General features: G+C 39.6%; 1 protein-coding gene across 1 annotated transcript in view; it reads right to left on the reverse strand.

Moving 5' to 3' along the window:
* Positions 1–11081: 11081 nt before the first annotated feature.
* Positions 11082–15166, reverse strand: part of RAP2A (RAP2A, member of RAS oncogene family) — a 36933-nt gene continuing 32848 nt past the window's right edge. The window contains exon 2 of the mRNA XM_019756875.3: positions 11082–14835. Within this exon, the coding sequence (XP_019612434.1) occupies positions 14598–14835 (238 nt within the window). The 3' untranslated portion in view covers positions 11082–14597. The remainder of the gene's footprint in view (positions 14836–15166) is intronic.

A 15166-nucleotide genomic window follows, 5' to 3' on the forward strand; every position in this document is an offset into this window, starting at 1 on the left:
TGTTTGTTTTGTTTTAGTTACAAATCACTTGTCCCTGAATGGTGAATGAAAATGTGGGGCATTGCTGAAGTGAGCTGACTTTCCTAGCCATAGCTGGAATAAACAATCGGAGCAACCACCTGTAGACAGAAGCATCCAAACCTGTAGATAATTTGTATAAGAGTTTATTTGAGCCCAAACTACCAGCAATTCCTGGGAAGCAAGATCTCAAAGGCTCTGGAGAGTGACAGTTTTGCAGTTTCCTTCATGTGTTTGAAAGTAAGGAGGGAAGGTAAGGAAGATTGCAGGAACGTGGCAGAAAGCAAGGCGGGGATTGGATAACAGATTAGGTGCTCTGTTGAGAGTGGAGGGAGGGGTCTAAAAAGAGGCATTTCAAAGGGGTGTTAACCTAGGTTCACAGAAACAATGGACAGGGATTGCTTCAATCAAAGATAACCCTTATTTATTTATTTATAAAAGAAGTTCTATGCCTGGGGTGTGACTACTCACTGTGACCTGCCCATTAGGAATTTATGATTGACCACCCAGTGAGGTTACTTTCTGCCACATGGTGCCATGGAAGATACTGGGGGCAAATGAAGCAAAAAGAAGGAATGAAAGGAAGGAGGGGAGGAGGAAAGGAGAGAGGGACAGAGGTTGGGGGGTAGGAATTGTGCAATGAAACTGAATTGGTTTAAAGGGACAATTGAGGTCTATCCTAAATCTTTCATTCAGGTCTCGGGATGAACTTCCTAATTACTTATTAGCTCTCGCTTTGGCCACAGAGCAGCAGAACCTGGGCTCTCTGTAATCTGTGTTGGTCAGCCGAAAATCAGGAGTCCAGCTCTTTGAGCAGCAAATAACATGGGTATTACTCCCATGTAAGGAAGATCCCTAACTTAATTCAGTGATTCTGAACAGGAAAAAAGTGTGGTACAACCTGCAGTGGAAGGAGGTTCCGAATTCCTAGATCAGGGGAAAGACTGGCTCTTTCTACAGAGAGCCACACATAGATTTTGCTGCACTCCCACAGAGGCGGGGTCCATTTTCCAGTCTTTGAGACTTTCTGTGTGCAAGAAAAATTTGCCAGTGGAGCCATATTGTACATGTGAAGGACGAGAAAGCAGGAAAAATGTTGAGGCATTGTGTCCGTTATTTTTCTTTTCTTCAAAATGTTTCTTTACTCTCCTTAAATGTAGAACAGCACCCCACCTCACCTCACTGTTTTTATCTTTTGACACAATCATTTTTGCAGCATCCAGACCTATTCTTGCAGAATGTCGCATTCCACAAGAATGTGGAATGACGTGGATTTGTTTGATTGCTTTCCCATGATTTTATTCAGATTAGATGTTTTGGGCAAGAATGCCACATTAAGTGCTTCCCATTGCATCACAGCAGAGGTCCATGACAGATTTTGATCCCATTGATGGTGCTACTATCACAGGAAAAGCGGATCATTGGCTTTGTGCAGGCAAGAATGCAAACGTGGGCCAGGAAATGAAGCGAAAGTAGTTTATTGAATAAAGATCGACTCCATAGGCAGAGCAGAGGTTGCCTCTGAGTGAGAAGCAGCCCCATCCTCCCTGCGGCTGTGGTTTTTATGAGTTAAGCTTTTTCATATGGGAATAAGGGGGAGGGATATTCCTATTAGTTTCCAGAAGGGGTGGGCTTTTCCGGGAATTGGGGATACATCCCTTTTTTTATCCTTATATGGTCTTCTCCAGAGTTGTCATGGTTCTGGTGGGAGTGTCATTTACCATGGGCATGTGTTATAATGACCGTATAATGTGACTGACTGAATGTTACTTGGTGGCTTTTGTCGCCATCTTGGTTTTGGCTGGTTCTGCCTGCTCTCTTTGTCTCATCTTGATTTACTGGTCCTTTGTCTCTGATTAACGGTTTTTTAGAGACCCTGGCCTTGCTCTATTTTAGTGCTAAAACTGATCAGTTGATTCAGCTGGTGTCAGCTAGATTTTTCCACAGTAAATGTACCTCTTTCACCTAGTGGTTAAGAAGTAATTTGTGGAATGATGCATTCGGACCATGGGAATGTCCTGTTTCCCCATAACATTTCCACCCAATGGTCTTTGCAACCTGGCTTACATTTACTTTTATGTGGGGGAATTGCAAAATGATGACTTTCTCATTCTATCAATCTTTCCATGTTTATTAACTAGTATCCTTCTATAAAAAGGATATATACATGGATATATAAAAATGGCTTATTCCTCCTTATTTTTAGTGACATTTAAAAATATAACTATGGACTCTTAGATTCAGTTTTTTTTTTTAGCCTCTATTTTTGTTGGACATCAGACCTTTGTCTTAGATGTATTTACTAAACTAGTGACCTGTGAAGCATTCGTCCTGCGAAATGCTCCGAGGAGAAAACCATTCTGTGGTGCAAATAATTTGGAGGTAGACTGCATCTACCACCTCTCTTTAAGTTACATAATGCACATTAGAATACTAAACACTCCTTTAACCAGGTGTTTCTCAAACTTACTTGATCATGGAATCCTTTTTCCTATTCAAGACTTAGTGCTTGGTGAAATGCATTTAGGAAAACACTGGCCAAGAACCAAACTTGTCAATTAAATGTTTTAATATTTCATTAATAATATGAAGCAAAGACTAATTCATGATGGTAGCTGTATATTTGTTCAACAAACCTGTATGATTAAAGTAAATATTCTACATATATGATCAATTCATCATATTGTTGAGGGACTGGAGGTTGAGAACAACCCTGAAGTAAACAAACATTTCTTTAAAATAATACAAAAATAACTAACCATGAAAGAAAAGATTGGTACATTGACTTCATTAAACTTAAAGACTTCTGTTTAGGAAAAGACTCCATCCAACAAGGGTATGAAAAGGCCAACTGAAGACTGGGATAGTATATTTAAAAATACATATCTAGAAAATATAAGGCATTCCTACCAATATACCAGGAAAAGACAACCCATTTAAACAGTGGGCAAAAGACTTCAGAAAAAAGGATAACCAACGGCTAATAAGCACATGAATATTATTGACTTTAGAGAAATACAAAGAGAAATCCCCGATGACATACCACTACACACCCACTAGAATGACTAAAATGGAAAACACTGACAGCACTAGGTATGCGTGTGGGTGTGTGGAGTTGGTAGATACTGTGAGGCATCGCCTGGATCTCCTCTCAATGAAGTGATTGTTGCCCCAGCTGCTGAGAGCACTGGTAGCCTCTGTCTCCAATCCTTCAGAGATTGCCTTGGCTGCATCTCATTCAAAGTCACAGTGGCTGATAGATGGAGGGCACAAAGGACTAGTCAACTTGGCCCAACGTGGAATGATTCTGAGGGGCCATTCTAACTCTCCACCCCCACTCCCAGCTTGTTGGCCCTGCAGTGTAGCTTAACTTCTCCCTCTGTCCAATCTTACTTCCTAATACTTGCTCTCCCAGGAGCTCATACCAAGGGCACTCTGTAATAAACATGCTGCTCACTAAAGCTCTGTTGCAGAGCCTGCTTCCCAGAGCGTCCATACTGTGACATGATATAACTGGAGTTCTCACACACTGCTTGTTATTGTATAAAGTGGTTCAACCACTTGAGAAAACTGTCTATGGCGACCTGGAAATTCCACTCCTAGATATTTACCTAGGAGAAATGAGCATGTGTCTGTCCATCAAAAGTCATCTACAACAATGTTCATAGCAGTTTTATTCATAATAGATCCAAACTGAAGACAACCCAAATAGCCATCAATTGTTGGTTACATACAGAAATGTAAGTATGTCCATATATTAAAATACTGTACAGTGATAGTAACAAACTATTTCTATATGTAACAGCATGGGTGAATCTCCCAGATATCATGCTGAACAAAGGAATCTAGACACAGAAAAGTACATCCTATATGATTTAATTCATATGAAGTTCATGAACTGGCAAAACTAACCCATGGTGATAGAAGTCAGAACACTGGTTACCTTTGGAATGTGGGTATTGACTGAGAAGGAACATGAAGGAGCCCTCTGGGTGGCAGACATGTTCTACACCGTGATGTGGTTGGTGGTTACATACGGAAAAGTTCATTGACGTGTACATTGAAGTTCTGAGCATTTGACTACAGGTATTTTATGGTCAGTTAAAAAACAAGCAGACCTCAAACTAGTAAATTCCTTATTAACCCATCACAGGTTAACTTGTTTATAGGTTAAATTTGGTGAAGGTGCTACAATGAACTGTGATATTGTTCCAGGAATAGTGGGATGCGGGTGGTGTTAGTAATTGGGTACTTCTGATTAGTGCATTGACTAGCTCCTCTGCAGCAGGTAGAACCAATCTTTGGGATTTGGTGGTCTAGTGGGGAAGGAGAGAAACACTACAGGTTTCATGCTCCTAATTTAATCAAAACCGCTCCTCCCACTCAGATATCTGTCACCAGATCTTATCAGCTGCCTCCTCATTACCAAGGCTCTCTGGGAAAAAAATCCATCTACAAGGAAGATAATCTCATTTTATGGGCCTGTTAGGATAATCTGTAAACCAAATCAGTTAATGGGCAACCAGGTAAATTCAGTAAATTGACAGTAAATCAACTGTTACCAGAGATTTAAGCTGCTTTGTTACTGAAAATTATGAACCAACTTTACAAAGAAAAAAAGAGAATCACATATTTACTATTTTAAAAATTAATTTCATTAATTTGTCTCAGTCAGCCTTGACATAAAGAGGTTAGAGTTAACGAGTCAATACTCAACCCTCCCACCAACCACTGCAAATAGTGGAATAATTTCCAGGATTCACCAATGGAAGAAAATTCTGTTATAATGCTAGTTTATCATTTAATGAAGGCCACTCAATTTCCTTTGAATACTGTACTGGTATAGTAGATGGATATTGGGGAAATTGTTTTGGTTTGATGAAGAAAAACATTTTTAACTTATGCCTATTTAATATTTAATACTTAAACATAATTAGTTCCTGCCTTTCTAGTTGGCATTGCAGTTGATAAGGACTTCATGTATGTCTGTGGTGCATTGATAATTTTTCTAGACATGGTGGTACACATGACAGTAGAGAAGGAATTGAAATCAAGATAAGTGGGACATAAAGTATACACAGTGAAATCCTTAGACTCTAGATCATAATTCTCTAAGTAGGGAGACAGTATGGTATAAAATTCCTAATAGTACTTGGAAGGCAGCCTTCCAAGATGGCGCCCAGAGATCTGGGCCTCCTGGCACTCATGCCTGTGTTCGTCAGAATTCTCCAGAGAAACAGACTAATAGGATGTATCTATGTTTTCCTCCCTGCTTCCGTCTCTCCATCCCTCCCTTCCTCCCTTCTTTCCATCATCTATCTATATAACCATAGAAAGGTTTATTATAAGTAATTGTCTCATAAGATTATAGAGGCTGGCAAGTCCCAAGCCCTGCAGGGTGAGTCAGCAAGCTGGAGGCCTAGAAGAGCCAATATTGTGCCAGTTTGAGTCTGAAGGCCTGTGAATCAGGAGAGCCAATAGTATAGCTCCACTTCAAAGTCTGGCAGCCTTGAGGTCCAGGAAGAGCCAATGTTTCAGTCTGAGTCCAAATGCAGAAAAAAGCCAATATCCTACTTTGAAGGCTAGTAGGCAGCAAGAGTTCACTCTTACTTGGAGGAAGGTCGGGCTTTTTGTACCATTTAGCTCTTCAATGGACTGGAGGAGGCCCACCTATATTAAGAAGGAGAATCTTGCTTTACTCAGTCTATTGATTTAAATGTAGTCTGATCCAAAAATACACTCACAGAAACACCCAGAATAATGGGTGGCGAAATATCGGAGCACCCCATGGCCCAGTCAAGTTGACACATAAAATTAATCATCATGGGACTTTTGCTATCATCTCCTCTTGAGAGTGAGCTGAACCTAGTGACTTGCTTTGAACTAAGATGATATGGTGAAAGTGGTGAAGCATCATTTCTGAGATTAAAATACAAGACTGGGACTTCTGTCTTGCTCCCTCTCCTCTCTTGCTCTCTCACTGGCCTGCTAGGATGAAGCCAGCTGCCATGTTGTGAGCTGCCCTATGGTGAGGCCCATGTGGGTAGCCTCTGGCCAACAGCCAGCAAGGAAGCGAGGTCTAATGGTCCTAGAGAAAGTGAATCCTGCCAACAATCACTGAGGAGCTTGGGAGTGAAGCCACCTTGAGTCTCGCTATAAGGTGACTGGAAGCCTAGCCCATAGCTTGATTGCCGCCTTGTGAGTGACCGGAGCCATGGCTGGATTCCTGACCCAGAAACTGTAAGATAAATGTTTGCTGCTTTAAACCACTAAGTTTTGGGGTCATTTGTTACACAGCAATAGATAACTAATACAGTGTGCAAAGGAACTGAAAGGTAGTAAGGATACAAGCAAATAAAATAAATTGAGGGAAAAAGGAATTCAAACTCTACTTAGAAGAAAGGTGTTGTTGGTCTCTGGTGGAGTAAAAGCTGTCCTCCCACGTGTGTTTATCCTTTTATCTCTCTTTATTTCACTCCCAAAGGAGGTTGGCTGCTGCAGGATGGGTGGATCAAGCCCCCCTGAGCCAGAGTAGCAGCCTGCCCAGATGGCCCCCTCCAAGATAAACGCCAGGGATTCTCTGCTCGTCTCTCTTCTCCCTGGTGAGTGAGATGAGTCTGGAGGCAGCTCTGCTAGGAGCATCCTCTGCCTGTGTTCCCTCCTCACGTTCTCCCACCAGCACTGGACAGACGGTGGAGGGGAGCCCCTTGGCAGTCACTGGCTCAAACTTGCTTTTTCCTTATCTTTTGGTTCTTCTCACTAGCAGAGGTGCTCTGGCCTTTCTTTGCATTACAGAGGCAAAATTCACAATTTGGATTCAGGCTCCCAGACAGAAGTAGACAGAGGCCTTTAGGTCTGCTTCTCAGACTAGACTCCTGTGGGAACCTGAGTCTGTGGGGAACTCGTCAGGGCACTAGCATTCTGCAGTGCAGCTTTAAAATGAAAGTTCCAGTAAATAATGACCATTCCCTCACCCTGGTGTTTCAGGGTGTGTGTGTGTGGGTGAGGGTGGGTACACAGGAGCTTATACCGCCTGCAGGGATGGCATGGGGCGGATCAAGGATAAGATTCAGGGATTCCTGGATACATTGACCAATGTTTTCTTAATGGTACCCCAAGTTACCATTTCCTTGGATGGGCCAAGGTCAAGGACACTGGCAAGTCACAATGCAACGGGGCTGGTACTGTGGTGTGGGGAGCAAGGTCCAGGCCACTATCTGCTGAGAAAAGACCCTTTGTTGTGAGCTGGCCTTGGCGTAGACATATAGACTGGCCAGGATAGGTTTTTAGGAGAAAACCGTCATTATTTTAGGCTTACTTTTCTTGGTTTTATCTTTCCTTCTCCCTTTTCTTACCTTTCTCAAAAAGGTAAGCTCTGAGGGCACAGGTTAAGTTTGGGTCTGAGGAAAGTGGACAGAGACCACAGTGCCTCTTTCTCTCTCATTAGAATTCTCACGTTCACAAGTGATCCCGGCCCCCTCACCTGGACAGAGACCCCACAGCAGGGTTTGAAGTGCGACTATCTAACAGCAACATTTCCCAAATGTTGTGCCAAAGCATTCTATGCATTACAGGAAGAACGAGTCCTGGGATCAGGTTAGTTTTGGAAACAACAGCGCCATTTCCCAGGGCCTTTTCCAAGATATGAGATGTATTATGCAGTTTCCAAATTACTTGACTCTAGAATCGTTTTCTACAAAACATCTCATGGTATAAGTCCTCTTCAGAACATACTTGGGATAAAATGTATGCAAAGGTCAGAAATGTCCATGTACTGGAACATTCCATGGGCAGATCTCCCTCTGCATCCTGGTTCACAGGTTCTAGGCCATGGCTTTCGCACTTTCTTACCACGTAGAGATGACCGCAGACTAAATAAATGAAACCCCCTGTCGCTTTGTTTCACACTTTTTTTGCCGTCTTATTCAGATTTTGTGACTCTCTTCACAGAAATTCTAGTGTCCTTCCACTAACAGTATATAATTTCTTGGCTTTAGTAGTTTCCCACTAAACAATGATTTATTTCAATTGCTCTAAGTATATGTGAATCACTCACCCCTCATTTTGTAGGAGGGTCTTGGAAAATGCTTTCCAATCCCGATGTTTTTAACTAAAAATCCCACTAAAACCTAAAGATGTCTAATATTTAACTGAAGGCATCGACCCAGCATTTATTCTTCAGTGTAGTATGATACGTAGGTCCCTCTGCAGCCCTCCGCTTTGCTACTGTCCCCAAACTAGCTCCGTGCCCGCACTGCCGGTCCTCCAGGACCTAGCCCCTCAGAGATCCTGTTGTTAGCCTGAACACTTCCTTAGGAAGTGGGCACACCCTGTAATGGCAGAGCCCCGGAGCCCTGCTGTATTGCCACCTACCCCACCCATCACATAGACACCTCAAATTCCTGGGATAGAAGACCTCAGGCTGGTTGTGCTGGCCTGGGAAAGAACTGAGTCAGCAACAGCCTTTGTGGGCTGTGCCTAGGGCTTTGGCTAGGCCTGGGTAACTGGAGCACTGGCACGCAAAAGTAGGAAAGGTACGGATGAATTATTTCTTGCCAGTAGGCTAATTTGCATCTGCTTGAGGTAAAGGCAAGGAGCCAAGGCTAGTGCTATAGACAGAATATTTGAACTCCCTCAGAATTCATATGCTGAGACCTAATCCCCGGTGTGATGGTATTAGGAGGTGGGGACTTTGGGAGGTGATGAGGTCGTGAGGGTGGAGCCCTCATGAAGGGGATTAGTGCCCTCAGGAAAGAGACCTCAGAGAGCTGCCTTCTCCCTTCCACCAAGAGAGGTTACAGTGAGAAGTCAGCAGTCTGCGACCTAGTAGTGGGCCCTCACCAGGCACCAAACCTGCCTGAGTCTTGATCATGGACTTCCCGGCCTCCAGAAGTGTGAGAAATAGATGTTTGTTGTATAAACCACCCAGTCTATGGTATGTTGTCATAGTGGCCCGAATGGATGAAGACAATTGTCCTTGACATCAGGGATTATGTGTATGCGCCCCTCTGTGTATCGGTAGGCCATGACAGATGTAGGAATTAGCCTCAATGAATAATAGCTGAATGAGCCTGGAATGAGTGGCCATCATTTAAGTAAAAGAATTAACAGTGGGGAAAAGATGATTTAAAGTTAGAAGTTTGGGTCTGCACCTCAACTATGCCATTTGATTAGTTGAGTGACCTTGGGTGATTCATTTTTAGTACTTAGAGCCAGTTTCTCATACGTAACATCGAGTTATTTATCTTTTTACCTATGTGTGTGTATCTGCATGTGGATATCTGTATAGAAAGATGTTTGGAATGATTTACCAATGTTAACTTGGTTGGTGATGATTTGGAGATTTAGGTGGCTTTTCTCTTTATTCTTTGTATTTTTCTTTACGATTTTATTTTTTTAAGGTAAAAATGTAAACCATACCCCAGATACCGTCAATATAATACTGCAATCATATGATAAAGCAATGAAATCTTTGATATTTATAAATTTTTGAAGTGGGAGGATCTTATAAAAAATTCCCACAAACCAAGTATCATTTCTTCAGTTTCTTTTTTCCTAATTTGTGTGTACTTAAATACCATCTTTCCCCGAAAATAAGACCAGATCTTATATTAATTTTTGCTCCAAAAGATGAATTAGGGCTTATGTTCAGGGCATGTCCTGAAAACTCATGCTAGGGCTTATTTTCTGGTTAGGTCTTATTTTCGGGGAAACACGGTAGGTATTTGTATTTGATCTTTCAAGCAGTAAGTTTTCTGGCTTCTTTTCCACTAATAAGTCTTGGGGGATTCCTTAGAAGGTAACATGAAGTGTATAGTTCTAAGAAAATGTTGAAAGAAATAACACATCCTCTTACCTGGAAGAGCAGATCTTTTAAAATCTAATACTTCAAAGGAAAAAAACAAAACAGAACCAGAAAAAAGTTTAGTTAATATTGAAAAATGTAAAACCAGTTTAAATTATCCATTTAACAAATGAAGAACCAATACGTTTTATTAGTATTTACATGGAAGCATAGATATTTGAAATTAAGAAACAGATAAGAGGTCAGCAGCTGTTTTTGGGAGTTTGTGGTAATTTTCTCTGCTTCACAGGTCCCAAAGGTCAGATGGGTTCCACACTGGGTGGCACTTTATTCCTTCAGCTATTTATATTTCCATTCAGGGACTTCTAACAATCAATAGACAGTATAACTGGGGAGAACTTCAAAAGACAATTTTTCAGACACAACGAAATTCTTCCAGTTGAAATTAGAATTTGATAAATTTAAGTACTTTACAAATAATTTGAATGAGAATATAAAGGTAACCAACAGATATTTATCTATTATACTAAAATATAGAAACATTTTCCTTTAAATACTTAAGATTCTGTCTATAGTGCCTGTTATGTTCATTCAAATTATTCTTATATTCTAAAACAAAGAAGCTTCTACACTGATGGAATGTTGCCAGGGGATTTCAACAGTTTGAAGGCAACATAACCAAACGGTATAGTTTAAATTGGCTTAGGGAACGAAATGGGCTCTTTATCAGAGCAGCTGAGGCTTTATATAAATAACAGCATCTGTCAACATTCACAGGGCCCCATATAGAACAGGCAGGCCCTGCAGCCATACAGAGTGCTACCTCCAGCTCTGGCACCTCCAACTCCACAAGACTTGAACCACAAGACAGCCCCAAGCCATCACTAGAAGGACACTGATACGTTTTAGCGATACGAGCAGGACCATAAAGCAACTGCTAATTAATGTTATTATCTAGAACAATTCTATTAACATTAGCATTAACCAAATTAGCCAGCTATCTTCAAAAATAGGAAAAAAAAACTGTAAGTTTGTATTTGTGATTACCGATTTTAAAAACTTTCTCATGTTATTTTAATTTTTAAAGGGTATCAAATGATCTAACCTTTTTTGTATAACGAATTCTCAATTTAATTCAGCTTGACTACTTCTCTATGACGAGTATTAAATTCATTCAGTGGCAATTTCTAGTTGTTTTTGTATATATTAAATACATTTCACTCATGAACATGTACAAAATCAAACAAAATCGAGAAAATTTCATTAAATAAATTTATTTGTTAAAATAATTTAACTCCAAATACAACTGTTGAATTTGCATTGAGTTATAACTACAATTCATGTTTTAATTGAAACATCAAAGTTTAACAACTGACATTGTTACAAAACAATAAACTGTTGTTCAATTTTAAATGGTCAGTTGTATTAGAGCTCAACAATTAACTGTGAACTATATTTTTCTCTGGGAAACCCCAAATCAATAATGATAAGTCTGTTTCCAAAACCCACTGCAGTCATTCTTGAAACCCTGATCAAGATTTAATAGATGAACAATGACGCATTTAAAAAAAAATAGACCCTCCCCCATAGTCTTTAACATTTGATTGGCTAAGGAGACAATTAAAGCTTACCCAGAGCTAACACAAGACTACAAAAAAACTAAAAAACAAAACAAACAAAAACCCAACAACAATAAACAAAATAAGCACTTTCATATTCATACACACACAGACAATATTCCCACTGGACAACTCTTGAAAACAAAGAGCAGACATCCTCAGGCAACATTTCTTTATATAGAAAAGCAGATATCAGTAGTTTTACCACAGAAAAGTGATGGCAACTATAGCGATTAGTCAAGTTCAGTCTTAATTCTATAAACCAAAGGAGAAAATCATCAAAGCACCTTTCAATAGTTTAAGATATTACGTAATACTTTTGATCAGATGCTGGCTTGTTTTGTGTAAGTGGAACAAAATGAAAGGCATCAGTTACCATCACTACCACAGCGTAAAAGAACCAAAATAAAAGCTGCAATATAAAAGAAAAAAATTTTAACAAATGCTGCCTTTGTATAAAAAATAAGACAAAACAAAAACAAAAAAATCCTTAGCATAATAGCTAAAAAAAAAAAAAAAAAGTGGGTCTTTGGATCAAACCATAATATTTTTAAGGCATGTTAGAAAAACTTTCACTTATCTAGTTGCTAGTCTGATCAGGGCATAAAATAAATAGCGACACAAGGTCACCAACTTTTCTCTGTAGCCACTATTTTACTTCATGTGCCAACAAATTTAATCTTCTTGTTCTTAAGCTTTTTATTAACATCTCAACAAACACATTCACTCAAGCTGAGTTATATTCATACCAGATGAAATACCAACAGTAAGAGCACACGAGGGTTTCCCCGTTTCTGGATCTTTGATGCTTTGTCACTAAATATGTAGGCTGTGTGGAAACACTGTGATCAGGCAGCCACTAAGTTAGTCATTAGTAACATCTTTACAGTAAAAGCCCCCTTATTGTCTGACACAATCACTTCTAAGTAAAACCCCCATTTGAAGATAATCTTTTCCACCTTACATTTTGCCATACTGTTCATATTATTTTTCTTATCTGCATAGCAATCCATAATGTGAATGTTAATAGATGTTTCTAATAAGTAATTTTAGTTGTGATAAATTGCTATTAAATATGGAATTCTAAAAAACAATCATTCTGAGACGTGAGAGGCTTTAAAACTCAACCAATTCACTAACAAATATTTGTTTCTGTAGATAAATCGTATTTCTTGAATCTTTGATTTTTCTACATGCTGAGTCGAATTTTACACAATGAAATTTGTTTCAGTAGAATTGGTTAGAGCTTTTTGTCCTATAAATGAGGTGCTTATAATTGGGGTGTATAAGAAAACCTATACTGAAGAATGCAAACATTCACAATTCAAAGACGCAGATCACCATGGCCTGGTTTCCCCCACATAGTCTGTTTTCTCATCTATGAAAAGTCCACCTTTTTCTATCCTCTAAGCTTAATGCCAGTTTACTAAACACTTGGGGGTGGGTGGGCACCAATTATTTCAATTATGTATAATAAACATTTAAATAATTTATATTCTGCAGTACAGATTTTCAGTATAGGCAATTATCTCCAACTTGTGCCAAATTCTTAGGAACAATAAGCACACATGCACACATACAGTCTTCTCTCAGTTACACACATAAGACCAGAGGTTACTTGCACAAGAGTGTGAAACCAACAAAACGTGGGGCAGTATGTAGATCACAGGCTCAGTGATATTGCAGTTCAAGGCCAAATTTATCTCCAGAGAATCAGCTCAAGATACTCTCCAGCATTTGTAACTCTGAAGTTAGTTAAAAACCCTTCTATACTTGATTGTAAAATGTATGAATAGATTTTTCCTGTGCCATTATTCATGCAAATGATAAATACTTCACGGCTATGAAAACCAAAAATATCAGAGCTTGAGCACCTTTTCAAAACAAAATATTCTCTAGCTTTATTTGCCACTTCAGTAATCAGAGCAAAATTGTTGTAAGAAAATCTTTATCTAATTCTCCAGGAAAATTAAAGATAAAAGGTTTTTCTGTCCCTTACCTTCCACTCTATAATTTACATTCTACTTTTAAGCCCAAATTATTTCACATGGTTATTCAATTTTTCAAAAATGCCTGCAATAAAGCTCTGCTACAGCAAACTTGATTTTGAAAGCAGGTTAACCAAGAATCACACCACAACCATAGCCCTTAAAGGCAAGAAGGAATTTGCTGCTTGAACAAACGTAAAAATGCAAGATATTTGTACTGTCCTGTGAAGTTCTACAAACGGGAACATGTGGATGCAGCATGGCTTCATTTTCCTTACATGATGGTACTAGTCAGTCTACCAGAACGCTCATCGTTAGTAAGGCGAGGCAATCTCTTTGCATCACAGTTGCTTCCTTCTTGTTCAGTAAAGTAATCCAGACCATACCTGCTTGGTTAACAGAGGGTGGGTTTGGGATTGTAATTCGGATCAAACCCTTGCGAGAGCCTCCATTTTCTGTGGCAAAGCAGGTGATTTAACACATTTAAAACCAGACTGTATTTTTATACAACCTGTTCTGATTTATGCTCTACTAAGGATTGATGCATGAATTAGTTCCGTGTCACAAATTAGGATAACATCTACAATTAAGCATCAATTTTGAAAAACAGAAATGTGTCGGCTGAGCAAAGAATCTCTCCCTGTAATGCTGCTGGCAGGTCAGCTGTTATTATGTTACTTGACAGAATACATTGGTTAGAAGCACTATCTCAATGCCTGAAAATTCAGTACTCTCGTAGGAAAATATTTCTCCTTTACTTTTTATTTTTTATTTTTAAAGAAGACAAAATATTTTAATTGTAAGTGGTCAGAGGAATTCTTCTGGGTTCTCTCTCGTGATTATTTTTAATTTATACAATAGTTGCTTCTGTCAACTCAGGGACCATGCCATCATAGCTTTCAAAGGAGATCACCCTGTAGATCGATTGGCTATGCCTTAAAGTTGCAGGTGCATACAGGAGACTGAGGAGAATGGTGAAAACTGTAGTTACTGACCCCAAGTGTTACTCAGAGATGTCAACTGACAATCACGGCTGAATTCTGAATAAGGGCAGCTATTTCACTGTAGATCACACCACACATCCTGCAAACTCCGCAGTCGAGTAGACGATGTTTGTATCGCCTATGACACGGGGCAAATCCAGTCCAGGAGAGCCATGTTTGAATGCTATTGTATGTTACATGCGGAACAGCATGGGTCATCTTTGTCAGGCTGCGCGGCATAGTTCATTTGCCTCACAATTTCTGCAAAGAGTTCGTCCACCATTGTTTTACTTTTAGCAGAAGTCTCCATAAAGGGGCAACCCCACTCTTCAGCAAGGGCTCGGCCTTCATTGGATGACACTTCTCTCTCACTTTCCAGGTCCACTTTGTTCCCAACCAAGATGACTGGCACTTTCTCATACCTGTAAGAGAATAAACAAAACACACATATAGTGTGGAAGTTAGCAGGTAAAATGTATTTTCTCTCCTTTCACTATGTTCTATTACAAATATTCTCTTCAGTTGCATGAAAAATTATTTGCTCCACTGGCTTAACATCTACCTGAGGGCATTGAGAAGCTGCTTTCACAGTGGATCACAAATAGGTTTTTCAAAGTGTTTTAATTGATCAATTATACATCCTTTAAAGTCAATTTACCTTTCCAGATATATTTGGAAAATTATTCTCAGGATAAATCCTTAGATAAACTTTTTTCACTATAAGAGACGCTTACTCAAACTTTCAGTTGATGA

Source organism: Rhinolophus sinicus, chromosome 16, assembly GCF_057876585.1.
Source record: "Rhinolophus sinicus isolate RSI-liver-muscle chromosome 16, RSI-T2T, whole genome shotgun sequence".
NCBI classification, from domain to species: domain Eukaryota; kingdom Metazoa; phylum Chordata; class Mammalia; order Chiroptera; family Rhinolophidae; genus Rhinolophus; species Rhinolophus sinicus.